We start from the raw sequence: 24,187 nt of genomic DNA, 5'->3' as shown, positions 1-24,187 counted from the left end.
TCCCTCCGTTATGGCTGACTTCAGGAGTTGCTTTCCGTGACCTGGTGTGAGAAAGTAGCCTCTTTCTAGCCTTGTTACCCCCACTTTTGGCCTGTTTGTGAATATATGTCAGGGTGTTTTCACTGTCTCACTGGGATCCTGCTAGCCAGGGCCCAGTGCTCATAGTGAAGTCCCTATGTTATCAGTATGTTTGTTATGTGTCACTGGGACCCTGCTAGCCAGGACCCCAGTGCTCATAAGTTGTGGCCTATATGTATGTGTTCCCTGTATGATGCCTAACTGTCTCACTGAGGCTCTGCTAACCAGAACCTCAGTGGTTATGCTCTCGCTGCTTTTCAAATTTGTCACTAACAGGCTAGTGACTAAATTTAAAAATCCACATTTGCACACTGGTACACACATAAAATTCCCTAGTATATGGTACTGAGGTACCCAGGGTATTGGGGTTCCAGGAGATCCCTATGGGCTGCAGCATTTCTTTTGCCACCCATAGGGAGCTCTGACAATTCTTACACAGGCCTGCCACTGCAGCCTGAGTGAAATAACGTCCACGTTATTTCACAGCCATTTACCACTGCACTTAAGTAACTTATAAGTCACCTAAATGTCTAACCTTCACCTGGTGAAGGTTGGGTGCAAAGGTACTTAGTGTGTGGGCACCCTGGCACAAGCCAAGGTGCCCCCACATCGTTCAGGGCAAATTCCCCGGATTTTGTGAGAGCAGGGACACCATTACATGCGTGCACTGTACATAGGTCACTAGCTATGTACAGCCTCACAATGGTAACTCCGAACATGGCCATGTAACATATCTAAGATCATGGAATTGTCACCCCAATGCCATTCTGGCATTGGGGGGACAATTCCATGATACCCTGGGTCTCTAGCACAGAACCTGGGTACTGCCAAACTGCCTTTTCAGGGTTTGCACTGCAGCTGCTGCCAACCCCTCAGACAGGTTTCTGCCCCCCTGGGGTCCAGGCAGCCCTGGCCCAGGAAGGCAGAACAAAGGATTTCCTCAGAGAGGGTGTTACACCCTCTCCCTTTGGAAATAGGTGTGATGGGCTGGGGAGGGGTAGCCTCCCCCAGCCTCTGAAAATGCTTTGATGGGCACAGATGGTGCCCATCTCTGCATAAGCCAGTCTACACCGGTTCAGGGATCCCCCAGCCCTGCTCTGGCCCGAAACTGGACAAAGGAAAGGGGATTGACCACTCCCCTGACCTGCACCTCCCTGGGGAGGTGCCCAGAGCTCCTCCAGTGTGTCCCAGACCTCTGCCATCTTGGAAACAGAGGTGTTTGTGGCACACTGGACTGCTCTGAGTGGCCAGTGCCAGCAGGTGATGTCAGAGGCTCCTTCTGATAGGCTCTTACCTCTCTTGGTAGCCAATCCTCCTTCCTAGGTAGCCAAACCTCCTTTTCTGGATATTTAGGGTCTCTGCTTTGGGGATCTCACCAGATACCGAATGCAAGAGCTCACCAGAGTTCCTCTGCATCTCCCTCTTCACCTTCTGCCAAAGGATCGACCTCTGACTGCTCAGGTTGCTTGCAAAACCGCAACAAAGTAGCCAGACGACTACTAGCAACCTTGTATCGCTTCATCCTGCCGGCTTTCTCGACTGTTTCCAGGTGGTACATGCTCTGGGGGTAGCCTGCCTCCTTCTTGCACCAAGAGCTCTGTAGAAATCTCCAGTGGGTCGACGTAATCTTCCCTCTGCAACCGCAGGCAACAAAAGACTGCATCACTGGTCCTCTCGCAGCACGACGAGCGTGGTCCCTGGAACTCAGCAACTCTGTCCAAGTGACTCCCACAGTCCAGTGACTCTTCAGTCTAAGTTTGGTGGAGGTAAGTCCTTGCCTCCCCACGCTAGACTGCATTGCTGGGTACCGTGTGATTTGCAGCTGCTCCGGCTCCTGTGCACTCTTCCAGCATTTCCTTCGTGCACAGCCAAGCCTGGGTCCCCGACACTCTAGCCTGCAGTGCACAACCTTCTGAGGTGTCCTCCGGCGTCGTGGGACTCCCTTTTGTGAATTTGCGTGGACTCCAGTTCACTCTTCTTCCAGGTGCCTGTTCAGGTACTTCTGCGGGTGCTGCCTGCTTCTGTTAGGGCTCCCTGACTTGCTGGGCACCCCCTCTGTCACCTCATCCAAGTGGCGACATCCTGGTCCATCCTGGGCCACAGCAGCATCCAAATACCCTAACCGCGACCCTTGCAGCTAGCAAGGCTTGTTTGTGGTCTTTCTGCGTGGGAACACCTCTGCAAGCTTCTTCACAACGTGGTACATCCATCTTCCAAAGGGGAAGTTCCTAGTCCTCTTTGTTCTTGCAGAACACCAAGCTTCTTCCAACAGATGGCAGCTTCCTTGCACCCTCAGCTGGCATTTCCCGGGCTCCTGCCCACTCTCGACACTGTTGCCACTCTTGGACTTGGTCCCCTTGTCTTACAGGTACTCAGGTCCGGAAATCCACTGTTGTGGCATTGCTGGTGTTTGTTCTTCCTGCAGAATCCCCCTACCACGACTTCTGTGCTCTCTGGGGGTAGTAGGTGCACTTTACACCTACCTTTCAGGGTCTTGGGGTGGGCTATTTTTCTAACCCTCACTGTTTTCTTACAGTCCCAGCGACCCTCTACAAGCTCAAATAGGTTTGGGGTCCATTTGTGGTTCGCATTCCACTTTTTGAGTATATGGTTTGTGTTGCCCCTATACCTATGTGCTTCTATTGCAATCTATTGTAACTTTACACTGCTTGCATTACTTTTCTTGCTATAACCTGCATAATTTTGGTTAGTGTACATATATCTTGTGTATATTTCTCATCCTCATACTGAGGGTACTCACTGAGATACTTTTGGCATATTGTCATAAAAATAAAGTACCTTTATTTTTAGTATATCTGTGTATTGTGTTTTCTTATGATATTGTGCATATGACACCAGTGGTATAGTAGGAGCTTTACATGTCTCCTAGTTCAGCCTAAGCTGCTTTGCCATAGCTATCTTCTATCAGCCTAAGCTGCTAGAAACACCTCTTCTACACTAATAAGGGATAACTGGACCTGGCACAAGGTGTGAGTACCTCTGGTACCCACTACAAGCCAGGCTAGCCTCCTACACCTGGAAAATGCCAGGTCTAAGCCTAGCGCCTTGAGACCCCACGGGTGATAAGCTGCGCTTTACAAATACCTGATTGAATGATTGATTGATTGAGCTCCTACCTGGAGAGATTTGCATTAAAAGAGTCGGGTAACCTCTGTGTGTCTTGGTTCTCATGAGAAGATGCTGGCTTAACATTTAGTGATGGTAACACCCCAAGTTAATAAGTTACGAATGTCTAATAGAGGAAGAGAAGATCCTGTCCTTTTAGCATCAGTAGTCACCCCCATCCCCATGGTCTCACTCTGGCTACTCTACTCACTCCTGATGCTCCCCCAACACCGTGGCACACACTGCTAAGTGCCTAGAAGCCCATCCTTCGTATCTGTGCCGTGAGTGGTGTGACCTCAGAAGAGTGGTCCCCAGTGATGCCTGTCTGTGCACCTACACATGGCCATCCCTCTGAACGTCTGATGCCCACAGTGAGGTGGCCTCAGACTCCACTATCCACACAGAAGGACCACTCCCACTGCCCCATTGACGCAGGTATCTGACTCTTCGGTAGCCCCCTCCTTAATCTCCTGCCCTCCACTTCGAGTGCCAAAACTTCCTGGGTGCTCCCTCATTTACCCTCTCCCCTGCGGAATATCAGGAGCACAGACATGCGGGAGAAGGCTTTGTTTTCATTTCATAGGTTTGTTGCTACTAACGTGAACAGAGAAGTACATCTTCACTTTGTTACTTTGCATCACATCTCATCGATACAATCCAATTGCTGCGAAACAACCGTTTCCTATACACCCAACCTCCCTCGTAGCTGGCGCGAGCACCAGGTGCACCTCTGTAATGGCAGCGCAGTAGCACAAGCAGGAATAATCCCGTGGGGGCCCTATTCGAGAACGAGGGGTTGATCCCTTTTGATGCTTTGATAGCCAATATGGGACCTTCTACAGGATCATTCTCACAGGCCGATATTGGTCCCAATGCGCACCTTCTGGCGCATCACAGACTCTGAACCCAACCATACAGCTATATGCAATCTCTCTTCATCACGGTCACGGGCGGCACAGAACACCTGGTCATTTATGTACTAATGCGCACCTTCTGGCGCACCACAGACTCTGAGCCCAACCACGCAGCTATATTCAATCTCTCTTCACCAAGGGCACGGGCGGCACAGAGCACCTGGTCATTTATGTACTAATGCGCACCTTCTGGCGCATCACAGACTCTGAACCCAACCACAGAGCTATATGCAATCTCTCTTCACCAAGGGCGCGGGCGGCACAGAACACCTGGTCATTTATGTACTAATGCGCACCTTCTGGCGCCTCACGGACTCTGAACCCAACCACACAGCTATATTCAATCTCTCTTCACCAAGGGTACTAGGCGGCAAAGAACACCTGGTTATTTATGTAGGAAACTGGATGCCACCTTCCCCCACGTAGTGCCCCTTTTAGAAGTGCTCTTTCCTTAAAACAAAGTATGTCTGATTGTTTCAGTACTTGCAAAGGACTTTAGAACCCATGTATGTCCCTAGTAGATGGTACCCTGGGCACATAGGGCATGGGTACTAAAGAGGGTCCCTAAGGGCTGCAGCATATCTTATACCACCTGAAGGACCCACATACAAATTGTACTCGGCCTGCCATCGCAGACTGTGTGACAGGGTACACAACATGGCACACTCACTGTGTGCCACACCAAGGTCACTGCATGCATTAGATGGAAAACACCCCTATAGCAGGCCTTGAGAGTCCTAAGGCAGGGTGCATTATAATACATGTGAGGACATAACTGCCTGAGCAGGTATGCCCCGTGATGTCTAGTTCTATTCTTAGACATTGCAAGTGAATGGGCCGCCATCTTAAAGCATGTACTGCCAGAGGGTGTCTTAGATGTGCCCCCTCAAACCTCCTAGTCCTCTAGTGTGCTGGCTGACTGATTTCACCCAGCCTCCCACCACAGAATACTTTCTGACTCCCTGGGGGTGAGAGCCTCTGCTCTCCGAGGTCAGAAAGAATGCCTGCTCTGGCAGGAGGTGTTATCACCTCAGCCAGCAGGGTGGCTAGTAAATCTGCAAACCAAGGCCAGGGACTTCTGTCTGTGCCGCCTTTGGTATGCGACCTCCACCTCCCCCCAGACCTGGGAGAGGCAACCTCTGAGGCCCATTTGTCACCAGGACAGGGGGGAAATTTGCTATGCAGGAGGCGTGTTGCTCTGCCAGGCTGGACACACCCCTGGGTGACCAGCCTGAAAAGAACATGAAATTAAGAATCCCACCATCTTGTGTGTAGTGGAATTAGGAATTCTGGGACAGGGTGATGCCCACACCCCAAAAGAAGTGGTCATTTAGGGGATGTATTGAGCCCAGGGGTAAGGAGCCCATTGGCTACTACCCTTCACTCCCCTTAATGCCCCTGAATTGAGTATTTATGGGGGCCCCTGATACCAGGACTTCAGAGTTCGACAGAGAAAGGAAAGGACTGGACGAAGAAGAGTGCTGTCCCGAGAACAGAGGAGCAACGACTGACTTGATGCCAACCCTGCCTGCAGCCCCCAACAATCGTGGAAGAAAGAGACTCATCCTGCTACTGTGCAGACTCCAAGAAACCTGGAGGGCTGTCAGTGCTTCAGCAGTCACCAGAGAATCTCCCTTGGAGTTGAGGAGCGACTCCCCTGCAGCTGCAGACACCAACACCCGACCCCCTGCAGCAGCCAAGGCTTGTTGTGTTCAGTCCTGACACCAACACCGAGGAAAACCAACCTGCAAGCCAAGGACCTTCAAGGGCAGTGAGAGCCACATCAAGACTGGCCCAGCTGACCTGCCGGCCTCCCTTCTGCATAACCGAAGAGAAAGAGTGAGTTCCCCGACCGCTGCCACCTGACACCTAAAGTGCCTCTGCACCCGTGCCCCACAGCCTGAGTCTGAGGGAGGTGACAGTGCCCACAGGGCCTGAGACCCACAAGAGCTGAGCCCATCCTTGGGGTTGGCCAAGCTGGACTTCCAGTCACCGCCTGCAGCCTCTTTCTTCAGGCCCCCTCCAACAGTGAGTGACTCCAGCACACAAACTCGACACCAAAAGACACTACTGCACCCCAGCCCCCCACTGAGAAGAAGTGGACCTACGGTGTTCCTACGTGCCCAAGAGCTCAAGGGTCGAGCCCCCCTGTGGGTTCCCCCAGACTGACCCCTCCCCCGTCCATGCTTGCAGCCTCTTTCAAACTGGGCCAATCTCCACTGAAGTGAATGAAACACCCAACTCTGTAACTCACCACTGCACCTGGACATTCCAGAGCCCCCAAAGGTGACCTTCTGCACGCACAGTACCTCAAACGAGAGCTTTTAGAGTTATTATTTGAACCCTTGTCAGCCACTAAGGGTCACCACGGACTATCTGCGCAGTGTCCCCTTACAGTGCTACACTACTTAGCTAGCCAGCTTCCTACAGACAACAACTCTAGATTGCTTTTTTCATTTGTGAGCCAGACCTACAAGCTTTGCCAATAATAAAAAATAAACTTTGAATTAAGATGACTTGTGTTGTAGTCCCCAAGCATGAACTCTTTTACAGTCCATCTTCCCTTCCCCACACTTTAAAGTCCACCCTCCTCTTCCCCTGAATATATGCTATAGTCCCCGCCCCATCCTATGCAGTGGGGGCAATGTCATCACGCAGCGTAAAATGTGCAGCGCTACCTTCTCTGTGCACTTCCTGTCATTTCCCAAATGCCGATGCGGGACAATTGATGTTCAGTCTTTGCAGGACACTAGAGTATTGGAGACAGTTATGGCCACACTTGCGACAACCACAGGCCAATGTGCAGCGGTGAGTCCTGAAGAAAACTCTAAAATAAATTGTTCTGTTCACAGGAATGTGGACACCCACTGAAGAGGAGAGAACAAATACACATAACTTAACACATAACATACCACAGAACAGAATTCCTTTTATTTGTAAACCACTTAAATTGGGGTCCTGGCTATTTCTAGGCACTGCTACCTTTGATTTACCCAGGATCACACATTGAGGGTAAATGGAAATGCTGTAACTGATATGTAGATCTAGTGATCCACATAGGAAGAGCTGCCGCAGACATCTGCTCACTCCCTGTGTGGTAGTTCAGGTCCGTCTTGGACTATGTGGGTGTTTTTGTAAAGCTTTGGTGCATCCCCACACATTTAGGGCTAGGTAATGCCACACTAGGAATCATGGACACTGGGGTCCAATCAGGAGTATTTCCAGTTGGCCTCTGTGCCCACTCAGTGCTTTTACTATTGCGTCTCTGATAGGAGTCCTGCTAATGTTATAGTTTGACACAACTATGGCCAATAATAGGTTTTCTTTCAAATGTGCTGACTTAGCGATGACCTGGAGAGCCCTTATCATACTCAATGGTGCCCGGTTTACCGAACATAGAAGTCTGATGTGCACATACACACAGTACTCCTCAGCAGATGCAGGGCTAAGAGTTCCCTCGGAGGGTGTAGTAATAACTAGTGGAGTTGTGTCAGTCCTCCTGTGCCGTGTGCAGGGACCAAGGGGTCGGTAATGATTCCCACCCACTTGTCTGACAACAATAATTTCACCATCAACTCTGTGGCACATTGATATAATGGGATTCATATTTATCCCGACACTCTTCCGGCTTCTTCAGAGAGGTGAGTTGTTTTGCCTACTGCCCACCTCTAATCAGACCCGGTGAGAGGCCCAAAGCTGGAATTCACTTTATTTCTTGATTACGCTCAGACACATTGTTCAGGCTTTTGTCTGGTCAGTCTGTGGTGAGGACTCAGAGAGATGGCAGCAGAGATCAGGTATCTTTGTGTTAAGCGCCTGCTGGAAAACTGGGGATGCTGAGGAGGATTGGGGCGTCTTCAACTCAGCGTCAAGGTGGAGAGAAACTGGACATCAATTATAAGTTCCAGGGAATGAAGTGGAATGGTGGTAATAACGGTCAATGGGGTTACTGGATTTTTAAACTACCCATTGTTACGATAAGTGACATCATTACTGGTATCTGACGGTGATACCATCACTGATTACCAGCAGCTCAAGGCTGGTGGTGACAAGAGGTGAAAAACTGAGTTACAGTGATATGTTTTCTGGATTTTATTCAGAAGACCGCCTGGGCTAATGTCTTCCTAGACCCTCTGGCAACACACTAAGTCAACATAACAACACGAGACAGAGAACGCTGCTGCTGGAAACACACACAACCCATGGCACTTTTACGTGTGGAAGGTGTGTACTGGGCAACCATCAGACCTGTGAAACTCATAGACCGTGGACTCCTAATTTCTAATCACCATGAACAGACGTGCACAAGAACCCACGCTACAAATATGCTTTTATGATTTTATTATAGTCAAAAACCTATCGGCGTGCCCATAATACGTACATTATTATAAACTAAACAAGATAGTGGCTCCAATATTTAGTAGTAAGAAACATGATAGGACATATTGAAGCATGATAACGGTGTCTCAATACTTCTTCCTAATTCTCCTCCAAAGTCTCCTTCCTCTCCTCTGTCTCGGCTAACCCTAGCACCAGAGATAGCTTGAATGTTTCCTGGGAGGCCTTGCCCACCACATCTGCTGACCTTAAAGGAATTACTGTTCTGTATGAAGCCAGATGTTGTCTTTATTCCTTTGTTCAACAGTTCTGTGTCCTTGGGAGGCTGAGAAGCCCATCCCGAGGGTCACTCGATGTGCCAGCCCTTGGCCTCCTGCGTGATCTCTTAGCCCTCTCTGGAACGAAGACGCCGCTCTGCCAAATAATGCTCATAGACACCTTTATACCTTTTAGTTTCATGTCTTTTATTGACGCCTCTAAAATTAACAAAAGGCCCCACCTTGGCTTTTTCCACAGTGTGCACCTCTAAACATTCTCACGCACAATCAGGGGAGCAGTCAGCAGTGCCTGTGCTTGGAGTAAGAATTATATACAATTGAGAGAACAGTGAATGTGCTTGAGTCAGCAATTCCTGTGGGTTGAGTCAGCAGTGCCTTGCTTGAAGACAAGTGCCTAAAATCAAGTGTACCTGTTACTGGAGACAATAGTTCCTGCGTTTTGAATCAGCAATATTTGTCTTTTGCATCAGCAGTGCCTTTGCTTGGAGCTAGCATTAGCAGCACAGCTGTCAACAGTGCCTGCGGTTTGAATTAGAATTGCCTCGGCTGGCAGTCAGCAGTGCCTGTGAATTAGAATTACATGTAATTCAGTTAGCAGTGCATGGACCAGGAGTGAGCATTAACTGCACCGGAGTCATGAATGTCTGTATATGGATTTATAATTTAGTGAGTAGTGCCTGTTATTGAAGTCCACATTGACTGTTTAATGCCAGCAGTGCCTGTTTGGAGTCAAAGTAAGCTATACTGGAGTCAGCAGTACATGTGTTTTGAACCGGAAGTGCCTGTGATTGATGTCAGGAATGCCTGTAATGCTCATGCTAGGAGACAGAAGTGCCTATGACTGGAGTTACCAGTACCTGCATTTGGAGAAAGGTTATGTGTATGTGAATGAGTAGTGCCTGCTTGTGGATTAAGCACTGACAGCATTTCATCTCAGTAGTGCCCATATTTAGAAATGCCTGTATTTGTAGTAGTCAGCATTATCTGTAATGAGCCATGAGTGACTGTGCATGGAGTGAGCAGTGCATGTCTTTTGAAAGAAAAGTGGCTGGGCTTGAAGTTAAGTGCCACTGAGCGGAGTCAGTAGTGTCTTTGTTGCGGGTTAGCAGTGCCTGTATTTGGAATCAGGATCATCTATAACTGAGGCAGCAGTGCATGTGCTTGGGAGAAAGTCTTAGATGCACTGGAGACAGGAAATTCTGTGCTTGGTGTAAACATTATAAAAAATATCCATAACTGAGTCACCAGTGCCTGTGTTTGGAGCCAATAGTACTTGTAATTTGATTCAGCTGTGCTTTTGGATGAGGTGAGTAGTGCCTGTATCAGAGGTGCCTATATTGAATCAGCAGTGCCTGTGACTGAAGTCAGTAGCTTCAGTCTTGTCTTCCTGTTTTAAATTGGCAGTATTTGTTTTTTGCATCAGCAGTGCCTGTGCTTGGAGTCAGCATTATGAGTACTGTAGTCAGCAGATCCTGTGCCTGTAGTCGGGACCTCTGGGATTGGAGTCAGCACTATCTGTAATGAGTCAGCAGTGCCTGTGCCTGGAGTCTGGGATACCTGGAATTAAGTGAACAGTGTCTATTCATGGAGTAAGCAGTGACACTAATTCACATCAGTAGTGCTTGTGTTTAACAGTGCCTGTATTTGCAGACAGCATTATCTGTAATGGGTGACAAGTGACTGTGCTTGGAGTGAGCAGTGCCTGTGTCTTAAACCAGAAGCCCCTGTGCTTGAAGTCAGGTGTCAGCAGTGCCTGTGTTTTGAATGAGGTGTTTCCGTGATTGAAGCCATCAATACCTGTTGTCTTTTTTAAATCAGCAGTGCCTGTGTCTGAAGTGTCTATGCCTGGAGTCTATAGTTCCTGTGATTTGGAGTCAGCCGTGGGCGTTATCTCTGACACAAATCACAGGCACTGCTGACTTCAAGTGCTAGGTTATCAATAATTAAGGCAGAAAAACCTGTGTTTGAAGTCAGTATTAGTGAAGTCTCCAGTGCCTATGTTTTAATTCAACATTGCCTAGGCTTGGAGTCCAGGAACTCCTTAACTGAATCAGCAGTGCCAGTGCAAAGAGTCAGCGCGGCCTATGCTTGGAGTCTGGGTTATATTTAATTAAGACAGCAGTGCCTCTACCTGGAGCAAGCAATGCCTGTGCTTGGAGTAAGGATTATTTAGAAATGAGGTAGCAGTGTGTGTGCTTTGAGTCAGCTTTGCCTCTTTTGAATGAGCAGTGCCCATTACTTGAGGCAGCAGTTTCTGTGTCTGAATCAGCAGTACCAATGCTCGGAGTCAGCAGTGCCTGCCACACGTCAGCAGTGGTTTTACTTTGACTAAAACATGATTGGAGTTAGCAGTGTCTGTCTTTAGAGTCAAGAGTGCCTATGATAGGAGTCTGGAGTACCTATGCCTGGAGCCAAGGTTAGCTGTAACTGACTGAGCAGTGCCTGTTCATGATGTAAACATGTATTGTGTTTTGCCTCAATAATGATCATGCCTATCGGGTTGGAGTCAACATTATCTGTAGTGTCAGGATTTATTGTGTTTGGGTCAGCAGTGCCTGTGTATTGGACAAGCAGTATTTTGAATAAGCAGTGGCAGTAACTGGAATCAAAGGTGCCCAGTTTGAATAAACAGTAGTTGAGTTTTGAATCAGCAGTGCCTGTGCATGGCGTCAGGTGTATCTGTGCTTGGATTCAGAAGCGCTCTGAGTTAGCAGTGCATGTGGCTGGAGTCTGGAGTGCCTGTGACATGAGTCTGTTATACCTGTGTATAGTTATCTGTATTTGAGTGAGCAGTGCCTGTTTTTGGAATATGCACTGACAGTGTTTCACATCAGTAGTGCCCATCTTTAGTGAACAGTACCTGAATTTGAAGTTATGGTTATCTGTAAATGAGCCAGCAGTGCCTGTGCCTCGAGTGCCTGGACCATCATTACTGAGACAGAAGTTACTGTAAGTAGACTGACGAGTGCCTGTGACTTGGGCCAGCAGTGCCTGTGACTAGAATCGGTAGTGTCTGTGACTGGAGTAGGTGGTGCCTGTATTTGGAGTCAGTATTATTTGAAATGGAGCGACCAGTGTCTGTGACAGGAATCGGTAGTGCCTGCATTTGGAGTCAGGTGTGCTCACGGAGTCAGTGCTGAATGTTAGTTAAATGAAGAATCAGGAACAGAAGGGGTTAAATCTGAGATGGAATGTCACAGCCCCTCCCCTCACAGGAGCTACAGCCCCTCCCCCCTGCAGCTCCTACACCAGCCTCAGCTCCTCTCATCCCCCCAAGAGACGGAAGATGGAGAAGATCCTGTGAGTGAAGGGGCCGAGGGAAAGTGCCTGTATGAGCAGTACCAATTTTGAATGAACAGTGCCTGTTACTGGCGACATTAGTTCCTGTGTTTTGAATCAGAGGTATTTGTTTCTTGCATCAGCAGTGCATGGTTGGAGTCAGCATTAGCAGAACTGTAATGAGCAGTGCCTGTGCCAGTGGAATTATCGTGGTTGGAGTCAGCAGTGCCTGTGCTTGGAGTCTGGGTTACCTGTAATTAAGTGAACAGTATCTGTTTGCAGAGTAAGCTGTGACAGTGTTTTATATCAGTAGAGCATGTGCTTGGAGTTAGTAGTGCCTAGTCACTGAACAGATAGTGCCTGTGAAAGTACTGAGCAATATGTGTACTTGCAACCAGGAGTGCCTGTGATTGCAGTTGGAGTTATGTGAGAGCAGTGGCTGTTTGTGGAGTACACAGCAACAGTGTTTTACAACAGTAGTCCATGTGCGTGGTCAGCAGTGCCTGTTCTTGAAGCTTACATTAGCTGACAAGGAGTCAGCATTGCCTGTGTATTGAACAAGCAGTGCCAGTAACTGGAATTAACGGTGGCCAGTTTGAATCAACAGTAGCTGAGTTTTGAATCAGCAGTGCCTGTGCTTAGAGCTAGCAGTGCCTGTGCCTGGAGTCAGGTGTATCTGTGCTTGGATTCAGATGCGCTCTCTGTTAGCAGTGCATGTGGTTTGAGTCTGGAGTGCCTGGGACATGAGTCTGTTATACCTGTGCATAGTTATCTGTATGTGAGTGAGCAGTGCCTGTTTTTAGAATATGCAGTGACAGTGTTTCCCATCAGTAGTGCCCATCTTTAGTGAACAGTACCTGAATTTGAAGTTAGGGTTATCTGTAAATGAGCCAGCAGTGCCTGTGCCTTGAGTGCCTGGAGCCATCATTACTGAGACAGGATTGCCTGTGACTAGAATTGGTAGTGCCTGTGACTGGAGTAGGTGGTGCCTGTAGTTGTAGTCAGAATTATTTAAAATGGAGCCACCAGTGCCTGTGACAGGAATCGGTAGTGCCTGTATCTGGAGTCAGGTGTGCTCAGAGTCAGTGCTAAATGTTAATTAAATGAAGAATCAGGAGCAGAAGGGGTTAAATCTGAGATGGAAGGTCACATCCCCTCCCCCCACAGGAGCTACCACGGCCCCTCCCTCCCCCGCCCCCCCCACCTCCTACTCCAGCCTCAGCTCTTCTCCCCCCCAGAGATGGAAGATGGGGAAGAGCCTGCGGGTGAAGCGGGTCCGGGGGAAAGTGTAGAGAAGCTCCATGGAGTCCGCATTGTACAGGGACAGCCGCCCCCCCTCGTAGTCCAGATACACCCCCAGCTTCAGGGGCCCCTCACGAGGGGACAGGGGGGTCAGAGGAGAGGTGAGAGCCCAGTACTCACCATCCCACCCCCTCTGCACAGCCCAGACCCCCCCCTCAGGTGACCATGAGACCCCCCCCTTCCTCTCCACAGACTCTGCTGCGACCCCCACAGCCCATCCCAGCCCCTCCTGCAGCAGCTGCAGCTCCCAGTAATGTCTGCCTGAGGTGAACCCCTCGCCCCCCAGCACACAGGGCCAGGAGGTGAATCTCTTGGGGGTGTCCGGCAGGGGCTGTGCTGTGTGTGTCCCTCTCACACGTCTCCCCCCCTCAGACAGGCGGAGCCGAGGATGTGCTGTGTCTGGATCCAGAGTCACCATCACTGCAGGGAAGAGACTCAGAGTTAGAGATTTAAAGCTAAATACATGTTATTTATATTTCATATTCAGGTTATTGACACGAGGCAAAACTATACAGCACCTCTCTAGAAGGAGCACACTGCACTCTACAATACACTGCACTACACAGCACCTACCTGGAAGGAGCGCTTACTGCACAATACTCTGCACTACACAGCGCCTACCTGGAGGGAACACACTGTACTGTACAACACACTCCACTATGGAAGGAGCCCATTGTAAAACACACTGCACTACACCACACCTACCTGGAAGGAAAAAACACTACAATACACTGCACTACACAGCACTAACCTGAAAGTAGCACACTGTACAATACACTGCACTACACCACACCTACCTGGAAGGAGCACACTGTACTGTACAATACACTGCACTACCCCTGCACCTACCTGGAAGGAAAAACACTGCACTACACAGCACCTACCTGAAAGGAGCACACTGTACAATACACTGCACTAACACAACCTACATAGAAGCAGCACACTGTACTGCACCATACACTGCACTACACAGCACCTACCTGGAAGGAAGACACTGCACTGTAAAATACACTGCACTACACAGCACCTACCGGGAAGGAGCACACTGTACTGTACAGTACACTACACAGCACCTACCTGGAAGGAGCACACTGTACTGTACAACACACTCCACTATGGAAGGAGCCCATTGTAAAACACACTGCACTACACCACACCTACATGGAAGGAAAAAACACTACAATACACTGCACTACACAGCACTAACCTGAAAGTAGCACACTGTACAATACACTGCACTACACCACACCTACCTGGAAGGAGCACACTGTACTGTACAATACACTGCACTACCCCTGCACCTACCTGGAAGGAAAAAACACTGCACTACACAGCACCTACCTGAAAGGAGCACACTGTACAATACACTGCACTACACAGCACCTACCGGGAAGGAGCACACTGTACTGTACAGTACACTACACTACACAGCACCTACCTGGAAGGAGCACACTGTACTGTACAATACACTGAAGTATACAGCACCTACCTGGAAGGACCACAGTACTGTACAATACACTGCACTAACAGCACCTACCTGGAAGGAGCACACTGTACTGTGCAATACACTGCACTACACCGCACCTTACACCGCACCTACCTGGAAGGAGCACACAGCACAATACACTGCACTACACAGCACCTACCTGGAAGGAGCAGACTGTACTGTAAAATACACTGCACTACACAGCACCTACCTGGAAGGAGCAGAATATACAATACACTGCACTACACAGCACTTACCTGCAAGAAGCACACAGCACAATTCAATGCACTACACACCACCTACCTGGAAGGAACACGCTGCACTGTACAATACACTGGACTGCACTGCACCTACCTGGAAAGAACACACTGTATAATACACTACACAAAACCGCAGCTACCTGGAAGGAGCACTCTGTACTGTACAATACACTGCACTACACCCCACCTACCTGGAAGGAGAACAGTTTACTATACCGGAATGAGCACACTGGAGAGTACAATACACTGCACTACACGGCACCTACCTGGAAGAAGACACTGCACTGTACAATACACTGCACTAACAGCACCTACCTGGAAGGAGCACACTATACAATACACTGCACTACACAGCACCTTACACCGCACCTACCTAGAAGGAGCACACTGTACAATACACTGCACTACACCGCACCTACCTGGAAGGAGCACACTGTACTGTACAATACACTGAACTATACAGCACCTACCTGGAAGGACCACACACTACTGTACAATACACTGCACTACACAGCACCTACCTGGGAGGAGCACACAGCACAATACACTGCACTACACAGCACCTACCTGGAAGGAGCAGACTGTACTGTAAAATACACTGCACTACACAGCACCTACCTGGAAGGAACAGAATATACAATACACTGCACTACACAGCACCTACCTGCAAGGAGCACCCAGCACAATACACTGCACTACACAGCACCTACCTGGAAGGAGCAGACTGTACTGTAAAATACACTGCACTACACACCACCTACCTGGAAGGAACACGCTGCACTGTACAATACACTGGAATGCACCGCACCTACCTGAAAGGAGCACACTGTATAATACACTACACCGCAGCTACCTGGAAGGAGCACACTGCACTGTACAACACACTGCATTACACCCCACCTACCTGGAAGGAGAACACTTTACTATACTGGAATGAGCACACTGTAGAGTACAATACACTGCACTACACAGCACCTAACTAGAAGGAGCACATTTTACTGTACAATACATTGCACTAACAACACCTACCTAGAAGGAAAACACTGTACTGTACAATAAACTGAACTACAAAGCACCTACCTGGAAGGAACACGTGGTATAATAAACTGAACTATACTGCACCTACCCGGAAGCAGCACATTGTACTGTACAATACACTGCGCTACACAACACCAATCTGGAAGGAGCACACTGCACTGTACAATACAATGCACTACACCACACCTACCTGGAAGGAGAACACTGTACTGCACAATACACTTTGCTAACAGCACCTACCTGGTTAGGAGCACACTGTACTACACAATACCTACCTGGAAGGAGTACATTGTACAATACAATGCACTATAGAAGGAGCACACTGTACTGTACAATGCACTGCACTACACAGCACCTACCTCGAAGGAGCAGACTGTACTGTACAGTACACTGCACTACACAGCACCTATCCGGAAGGAGCACACTGCACTGTACAATACAATGCACTACACCACACCTACCTGGAAGGAGAACACTGTATTTTCTGCACAATTCACTGGGCTAACAGCACCTACCTGGTTAGGAGCACACTGTACAATACACTGCACTACACCGCACCTACCTGGAAGGAGCACACTGTACTGTACAATACACTAAACTATACAGCACCTACCTGGAAGGACCACACACTACTGTACAATACACTGCACTACACAGCACCTACCTGGAAGGAGCACACAGCACAATACACTGCACTACACAGCACCTACCTGGAAGGAGCAGACTGTACTGTAAAATACACTGCACTACACAGCACCTACCTGGAAGGAACAGAATATACAATACACTGCACTACACAGCACCTACCTGCAAGGAGCACCCAGCACAATACACTGCACTACACAGCACCTACCTGGAAGGAGCAGACTGTACTGTAAAATACACTGCACTACACACCACCTACCTGGAAGGAACACGCTGCACTGTAAAATACACTGGAATGCACCGCACCTACCTGAAAGGAGCACACTGTATAATACACTACACCGCAGCTACCTGGAAGGAGCACACTGCACTGTACAACACACTGCATTACACCCCACCTACCTGGAAGGAGAACACTTTACTATACTGGAATGAGCACACTGTAGAGTACAATACACTGCACTACACAGCACCTAACTAGAAGGAGCACATTTTACTGTACAATACATTGCACTAACAACACCTACCTAGAAGGAAAACACTGTACTGTACAATAAACTGAACTACAAAGCACCTACCTGGAAGGAACACGTGGTATAATAAACTGAACTATACTGCACCTACCCGGAAGCAGCACATTGTACTGTACAATACACTGCGCTACACAACACCAATCTGGAAGGAGCACACTGCACTGTACAATACAATGCACTACACCACACCTACCTGGAAGGAGAACACTGTACTGCACAATACACTTTGCTAACAGCACCTACCTGGTTAGGAGCACACTGTACTACACAATACCTACCTGGAAGGAGTACATTGTACAATACAATGCACTATAGAAGGAGCACACTGTACTGTACAATGCACTGCACTACACAGCACCTACCTCGAAGGAGCAGACTGTACTGTACAGTACACTGCACTACACAGCACCTATCCGGAAGGAGCACACTGCACTGTACAATACAATGCACTACACCACACCTACCTGGAAGGAGAACACTGTATTTTCTGCACAATTCACTGGGCTAACAGCACCTACCTGGTTAGGAGCACACTGTACAATACACTGCACTACACAGCACCTACCTGGAAGGAGCACACTGTACTGCACAACAAACTGGCCTAACCTCACCTACCTAGATATGAGCACACTGTACTGTACTTTACAATACACTGCACTACACAGCACCTACCTAGAAAGTGCACACTGTACTGTACAATAAAATGCACAATACAACGCCTACCTTGAAGGAACAAATAGTACAATAAACTGCACTATACTGCACCTACCTGTAAAGAGCACATTGAGCAATACACTGCACTACACAGCTCCTACCTGGAAGGAGAACACTGTCCTGTCAATACACTGCACTACACAACACCTACCTGCAAGTACCACACTGTAAAATATACCACACCTACATGGAAGGAGCACACTGTACAATGCACTGCACTACACAGCACCTACCTCGAAGGAGCAGAATGTACTGTACAATACACTGCACTACACCACACCTATCTGGAAGGAACACACTGTATTGTACAATATACTACACTTCACAGCACCTACCTGGAAGGAGCACGCTGTACTGTAGAATACACTGCACTACGCAACACCTCTCTAGAAGGAGAACACTGCACTGTACAACACACTGCACTACACCACCTACCTGGAATGAGCACACTGTACTATACAATACACTACACAGCACCCACCTTGCAGGAGAACACTGTACTGTACAATACGCTGCACTACACAGCACTGACCTGCAAGGACCCCACTGTAGAATAAACTGCACCTACCGGGAAGGACCCCACAGTACTGTATTACACACAGCACTACACAGCCCCTACCTGGAAGGAACACAGAGTACAATAAACTGCACTATACTGCACCTACCTGTAAAGACCATACTGACGATACACTGCACTACACAGCACCTACCTGGAAGGAGCACACTGTATTGTACAATACACTGCCTAACAGCACCTATCTGGAAGGAGCATACTATCTTGTACAATGCACTGCACTACACAGCACCTACCTGGAAGGAGCATACTGTAGAATACACTGCACTGCGCAGCAACTACCTGGAAGCAGTACACGGTATTGTACAATACACTAAACTACACCAGACATACCTGGATGGAGCACGTTGTACTGCACAATACACTGCACTACACAGCACCTACCAGGAAGAAGCACACTGTTCTATACCATACACTGCACTAGACCTCACCCATCTGGAGGGAGCACACAGTACAATGCACTGCACTGCTTCTGCCTGGAAGTAGCAGACTACACAATACACTGCACTACACAGCACCTACGTGGAAGGTGCACAATGTACTGTGCATTACCCTGCACTATACAGCACATGGAAGGAGCACACTGTACTGTACGAGACACTACACTGCACAGCACCAACATGGAAGAACAATACTGTAGAATGCACTGCACTATACAGCACCTACCTGAAAGGATCACACTGTACTGTACAATACACTGCACTATACAGCACCTACCTGGAAGGATCACACTGTACAATACACTGCACTACACAGCACCTACCTGGTTGGAGCACACAGTAAAATACACTGCACTACACAACTTCTACCTCGAAGGAGGAGACTATACATTACACTGCACTACACAGCACCTACCTGTTAGGAGCACACTGTACTGTACAATACACTGCACTACACAGCACCTACCTGGTTGGAGCACACAGTACTGTGCATTACACAGCACTATACCGCACCTACCTGGAAGGAGCACACTACTGTGCATTAAACAGCACTATACAGCACCTACCTGGAAGGAGCACAGTGTACAGTGCATTACACAGCACTATATAGCACCCACCTGGAAGGACCACACAGTACAATACACACAGTACAGTACACTGCACTACACAGCTTCTAGCTGGAAGGAGCAGACTATACAATACACTGCACTACACCTCACCTACCTGGAAGGAGCACACTGTACTGTACAATACACTGCACTGCACCGCACCTACCTGGAAGGTGCACACTATACACTGCACTACACTGCACCTAACTGGAAAGAGCACACTGTACAATACACTGCAGAACACCGTACCTACCTGGAAGAACCACACTGTACTGTACAATACACTGCACTACACCTCACCTACCTGGAGGGAGCACACGTACTGTACAACACACTGCACTACACCCCACCTACCTGGAAGGAGCAGACTGTAGTGTACAATACACTGGCCTAACAGCACCTATGTGGTTAGGAGCACACTGTATAGTAAAATACACTGCACTACAGAGCACCTACCTGGAAGGAGCACACTGTACAATACACTGCATTACACCTCACCTACCTGGAGGGAGCACAGAGTACAATACACTGCACTTCACAGCTTCTACCTCGAAGGAGCAGCCTATACAATACACTGCACTATACAGCACCTACCTGGAAGGAGCACACTGTACTGTGCCTTACACAACACTATACAGCACCTGTCTGGAAGGAGCACACGGTACTGTGCATTACTGTGAGAAGGTAGCCTCTTTCTAGCCTTGTTACCCCCACTTTTGGCCTGTTTGTGAGTGTATGTCAGGGTGTTTGTCACTGTTTTCACTGTCTCACTGGGATCCTGATAGCCAGGCCTCAGTGCTCATAGTGAAAACACCATGTTTTCAGTATGGTTGTTATGTGTCACTGGGATCCTGCTGGTCAGGACCCCAGTGCTCATAGGTTTGTGGCCTATATGTATGTGTCACTGGGACCCTGTCACACAGGGCCCCAGTGCTCATAGGTGTGCATGTATATGTTCCCTGTGTAGTGCCTAACTGTCTCACTGAGGCTCTGCTAACCAGAACCTCAGTGGTTATGCTCTCTCATTACTTTTAAATTGTCACTAACAGGCTAGTGACCAATTTTACCAATTCACATTGGCTTACTGGAACACCCGTATAATTCCCTAGTATATGGTACTAAGGTACCCAGGGTATTGGAGTTCCAGGAGATCCCTATGGGCTGCAGCATTTCTTTTGCCACCCATAGGGAGCTCTGACAATTCTTACACAGGCCTGCCACTGCAGCCTGAGTGAAATAACGTCCACGTTATTTCACAGCCATTTTACACTGCACTTAAGTAACTTATAAGTCACCTATATGTCTAACCTTTACCTGGTAAAGGTTAGGTGCAAAGTTACTTAGTGTGTGGGCACCCTGGCACTAGCCAAGGTGCCCCCACATTGTTCAGAGCCAATTCACTGAACTTTGTGAGTGCGGGGACACCATTACACGCGTGCACTACATATAGGTCACTACCTATATGTAGCTTCACAATGGTAACTCCGAAAATGGCCATGTAACATGTCTATGATCATGGAATTGCCCCCTCTATGCCATCCTGGCATAGTTGGCACAATCCCATGATCCCAGTGGTCTGTAGCACAGACCCTGGTACTGCCAAACTGCCCTTCCTGGGGTTTCACTGCAGCTGCTGCTGCTGCCAACCCCTCAGACAGGCATCTGCCCTCCTGGGGTCCAGCCAGGCCTGGCCCAGGATGGCAGAACAAAGAACTTCCTCTGAGAGAGGGTGTGACACCCTCTCCCTTTGGAAAATGGTGTGAAGGCAGGGGAGGAGTAGCCTCCCCCAGCCTCTGGAAATGCTTTGTTGGGCACAGATGTGCCCAATTCTGCATAAGCCAGTCTACACCGGTTCAGGGACCCCTTAGCCCCTGCTCTGGCGCGAAACTGGACAAAGGAAAGGGGAGTGACCACTCCCCTGACCTGCACCTCCCCTGGGAGGTGTCCAGAGCTCCTCCAGTGTGCTCCAGACCTCTGCCATCTTGGAAACAGAGGTGCTGCTGGCACACTGGACTGCTCTGAGTGGCCAGTGCCACCAGGTGACGTCAGAGACTCCTTGTAATAGGCTCCTTCAGGTGTTAGTAGCCTTTCCTCTCTCCTAGGTAGCCAAACCCTCTTTTCTGGCTATTTAGGGTCTCTGTCTCTGGGGAAACTTTAGATAACGAATGCATGAGCTCAGCCGAGTTCCTCTGCATCTCCCTCTTCACCTTCTGATAAGGAATCGACCGCTGACCGCGCTGGAAGCCTGCAAACCTGCAACATAGTAGCAAAGACGACTACTGCAACTCTGTAACGCTGATCCTGCCGCCTTCTCGACTGTTTTCCTGCTTGTGCATGCTGTGGGGGTAGTCTGCCTCCTCTCTGCACCAGAAGCTCCGAAGAAATCTCCCGTGGGTCGACGGAATCTTCCCCCTGCAACCGCAGGCACCAAAAAGCTGCATCTCCGGTCCCTTGGGTCTCCTCTCAGCACGAGGAGCGAGGTCCCTCGAATCCAGCGACACCGTCCAAGTGACCCCCACAGTCCAGTGACTCTTCAGCCCAAGTTTGGTGGAGGTAAGTCCTTGCCTCACCTCGCTGGGCTGCATTGCTGGGAACCGCGGCTTTGCAAGCTTCTCCGGCCCCTGTGCACTTCCGGCGGAAATCCTTCGTGCACAGCCAAGCCTGGGTCCACGGCACTCTAACCTGCATTGCACGACTTTCTAAGTTGGTCTCCGGCGACGTGGGACTCCTTTGTGCAACTTCGGCGAGCACCGTTTCACGCATCCTCGTAGTGCCTGTTTCTGGCACTTCTCCGGGTGCTACCTGCTTCAGTGAGGGCTCCTTGTCTTGCTCGACGTCCCCTCTCTCTGCAGGTCCAATTTGCGACCTCCTGGTCCCTCCTGGGCCCCAGCAGCGTCCAAAAACGCCAAACGCACGATTTGCGTGTAGCAAGGCTTGTTGGCGTCCATCCGGCGGGAAAACACTTCTGCACGACTCTCCAAGGCGTGGGGGATCCATCCTCCAAAGGGGAAGTCTCTAGCCCTTGTCGTTCCTGCAGTATTCACAGTTCTTCAGCCTAGTAAGAGCTTCTTTGCACCAACCGCTGGCATTTCTTGGGCATCTGCCCATCTCCGAGCTGCTTGTGACTTTTGGACTTGGTCCCCTTGCTCCACAGGTACCTTCAGACAGGAATCCATCGTTGTTGCATTGCTGATTTGTGTTTTCCTTGCATTCTCCCTCTAACACGACTATTTTGTCCTTAGGGGAACTTTGGTGCACTTTGCACTCACTTTTCAGGGTCTTGGGGAGGGGTATTTTTCTAACTCTCACTATTTTCTAATAGTCCCAGCGACCCTCTACAAGGTCACATAGGTTTGGGGTCCATTCGTGGTTCGCATTCCACTTCTGGAGTATATGGTTTGTGTTGCCCCTATCCCTATGTTTCCCCATTGCATCCTATTGTAACTATACATTGTTTGCACTGTTTTCTAAGACTATACTGCATATTTTTGCTATTGTGTATATATATCTTGTGTATATTTCCTATCCTCTCACTGAGGGTACACTCTAAGATACTTTGGCATATTGTCATAAAAATAAAGTACCTTTATTTTTAGTATAACTGTGTATTGTGTTTTCTTATGATATTGTGCATATGACACTAAGTGGTACTGTAGTAGCTTCACACGTCTCCTAGTTCAGCCTGAGCTGCTTTGCTAAGCTACCATTATCTATCAGCCTAAGCTGCTAGACACCCTATACACTAATAAGGGATAACTGGGCCTGGTGCAAGGTGCAAGTACCCCTTGGTACTCACTACAAGCCAGTCCAGCCTCCTACATTGGTTGTGCAGTGGTGGGATAAGTGCTTTGAGACTACTTACCACTCTTGTCATTGTACTTTTCATAAGAGAAAAATATACAAAACAAGGTCAGTATATATACACATAGCCAAAAAGTTTTGCATTTCCTCTTTTCACTCTTTTCTAAGTGCTGAAAAGTACTTCTAAACTTTCAAAAAGTTCTTAAAAGTTTAAAAAGTTTTTTTTCTGTCTTTGCAAAAAGTTCTGAAAACTTTTTTCTCTTTGTCTATCACTTTTACTCTCTCTAAAAAATGTCTGGCACAGGCCAAAAAGTTGAACTGTCCAAACTTGCATATGATCACCTTAGCTGGAAAGGAGCAAGGAGTCTCTGCATAGAGAGAGGTTTGAGTGTAGGGAAGAATCCTTCTTTAGAACTGTTAATTAATATGCTTAGAGTACAAGATAAGGCCATAAGTGCCCAATCTGTAGAAAAAGTAGCTAATGGTTCTCAATCTGATCCAGGGACTCCCCCAGGAAAAGGTTCAGGAAAGAAACTTCTCAGCCTGCCCATTACTAGACAGTCTAGCATAGTTGGTACAGAGGTTGAATCACATCATACTGATGATGTGCTCTCACATTATACTGGTAGCCAAGCTGTTAGGGTGCCCTCTGTAAGGGACAGGTCTCCTTCTGTTCATTCCCATCATACCTCTGTATCTAGAAATGTCCCTCCCACCCACCCTGATGACAGATTGCTAGAAAGGGAGCTCAATAGATTGAGAGTGGAGCAAAC

General features: G+C 48.6%; 1 protein-coding gene across 2 annotated transcripts in view; it reads right to left on the bottom strand.

The window, feature by feature from the left end:
• The window catches only part of LOC138283027 (E3 ubiquitin-protein ligase TRIM39-like), a 135,717-nt gene that overhangs the window by 18,403 nt on the left and 93,127 nt on the right, over window positions 1–24,187 (bottom strand). The window contains exon 6 of one of the 2 annotated variants that reach the window (XM_069221146.1): window positions 8,896–13,735. The exons of the other annotated variant lie outside the window; for it this stretch is intronic. Within the exon in view, the coding sequence (XP_069077247.1) occupies window positions 13,221–13,735 (515 nt within the window). The 3' untranslated portion in view covers window positions 8,896–13,220. Of the gene's footprint in view, window positions 1–8,895; window positions 13,736–24,187 lie in introns of those variants that run through there. 2 annotated transcript variants of the gene reach the window in all.

Source organism: Pleurodeles waltl, chromosome 2_2 (genome assembly GCF_031143425.1).
Source record: "Pleurodeles waltl isolate 20211129_DDA chromosome 2_2, aPleWal1.hap1.20221129, whole genome shotgun sequence".
Taxonomy (NCBI): domain Eukaryota; kingdom Metazoa; phylum Chordata; class Amphibia; order Caudata; family Salamandridae; genus Pleurodeles; species Pleurodeles waltl.
The sequence above is the reverse complement of the archived record's forward strand: the minus strand, read 5'-3'. Positions and strand labels throughout refer to the sequence as shown.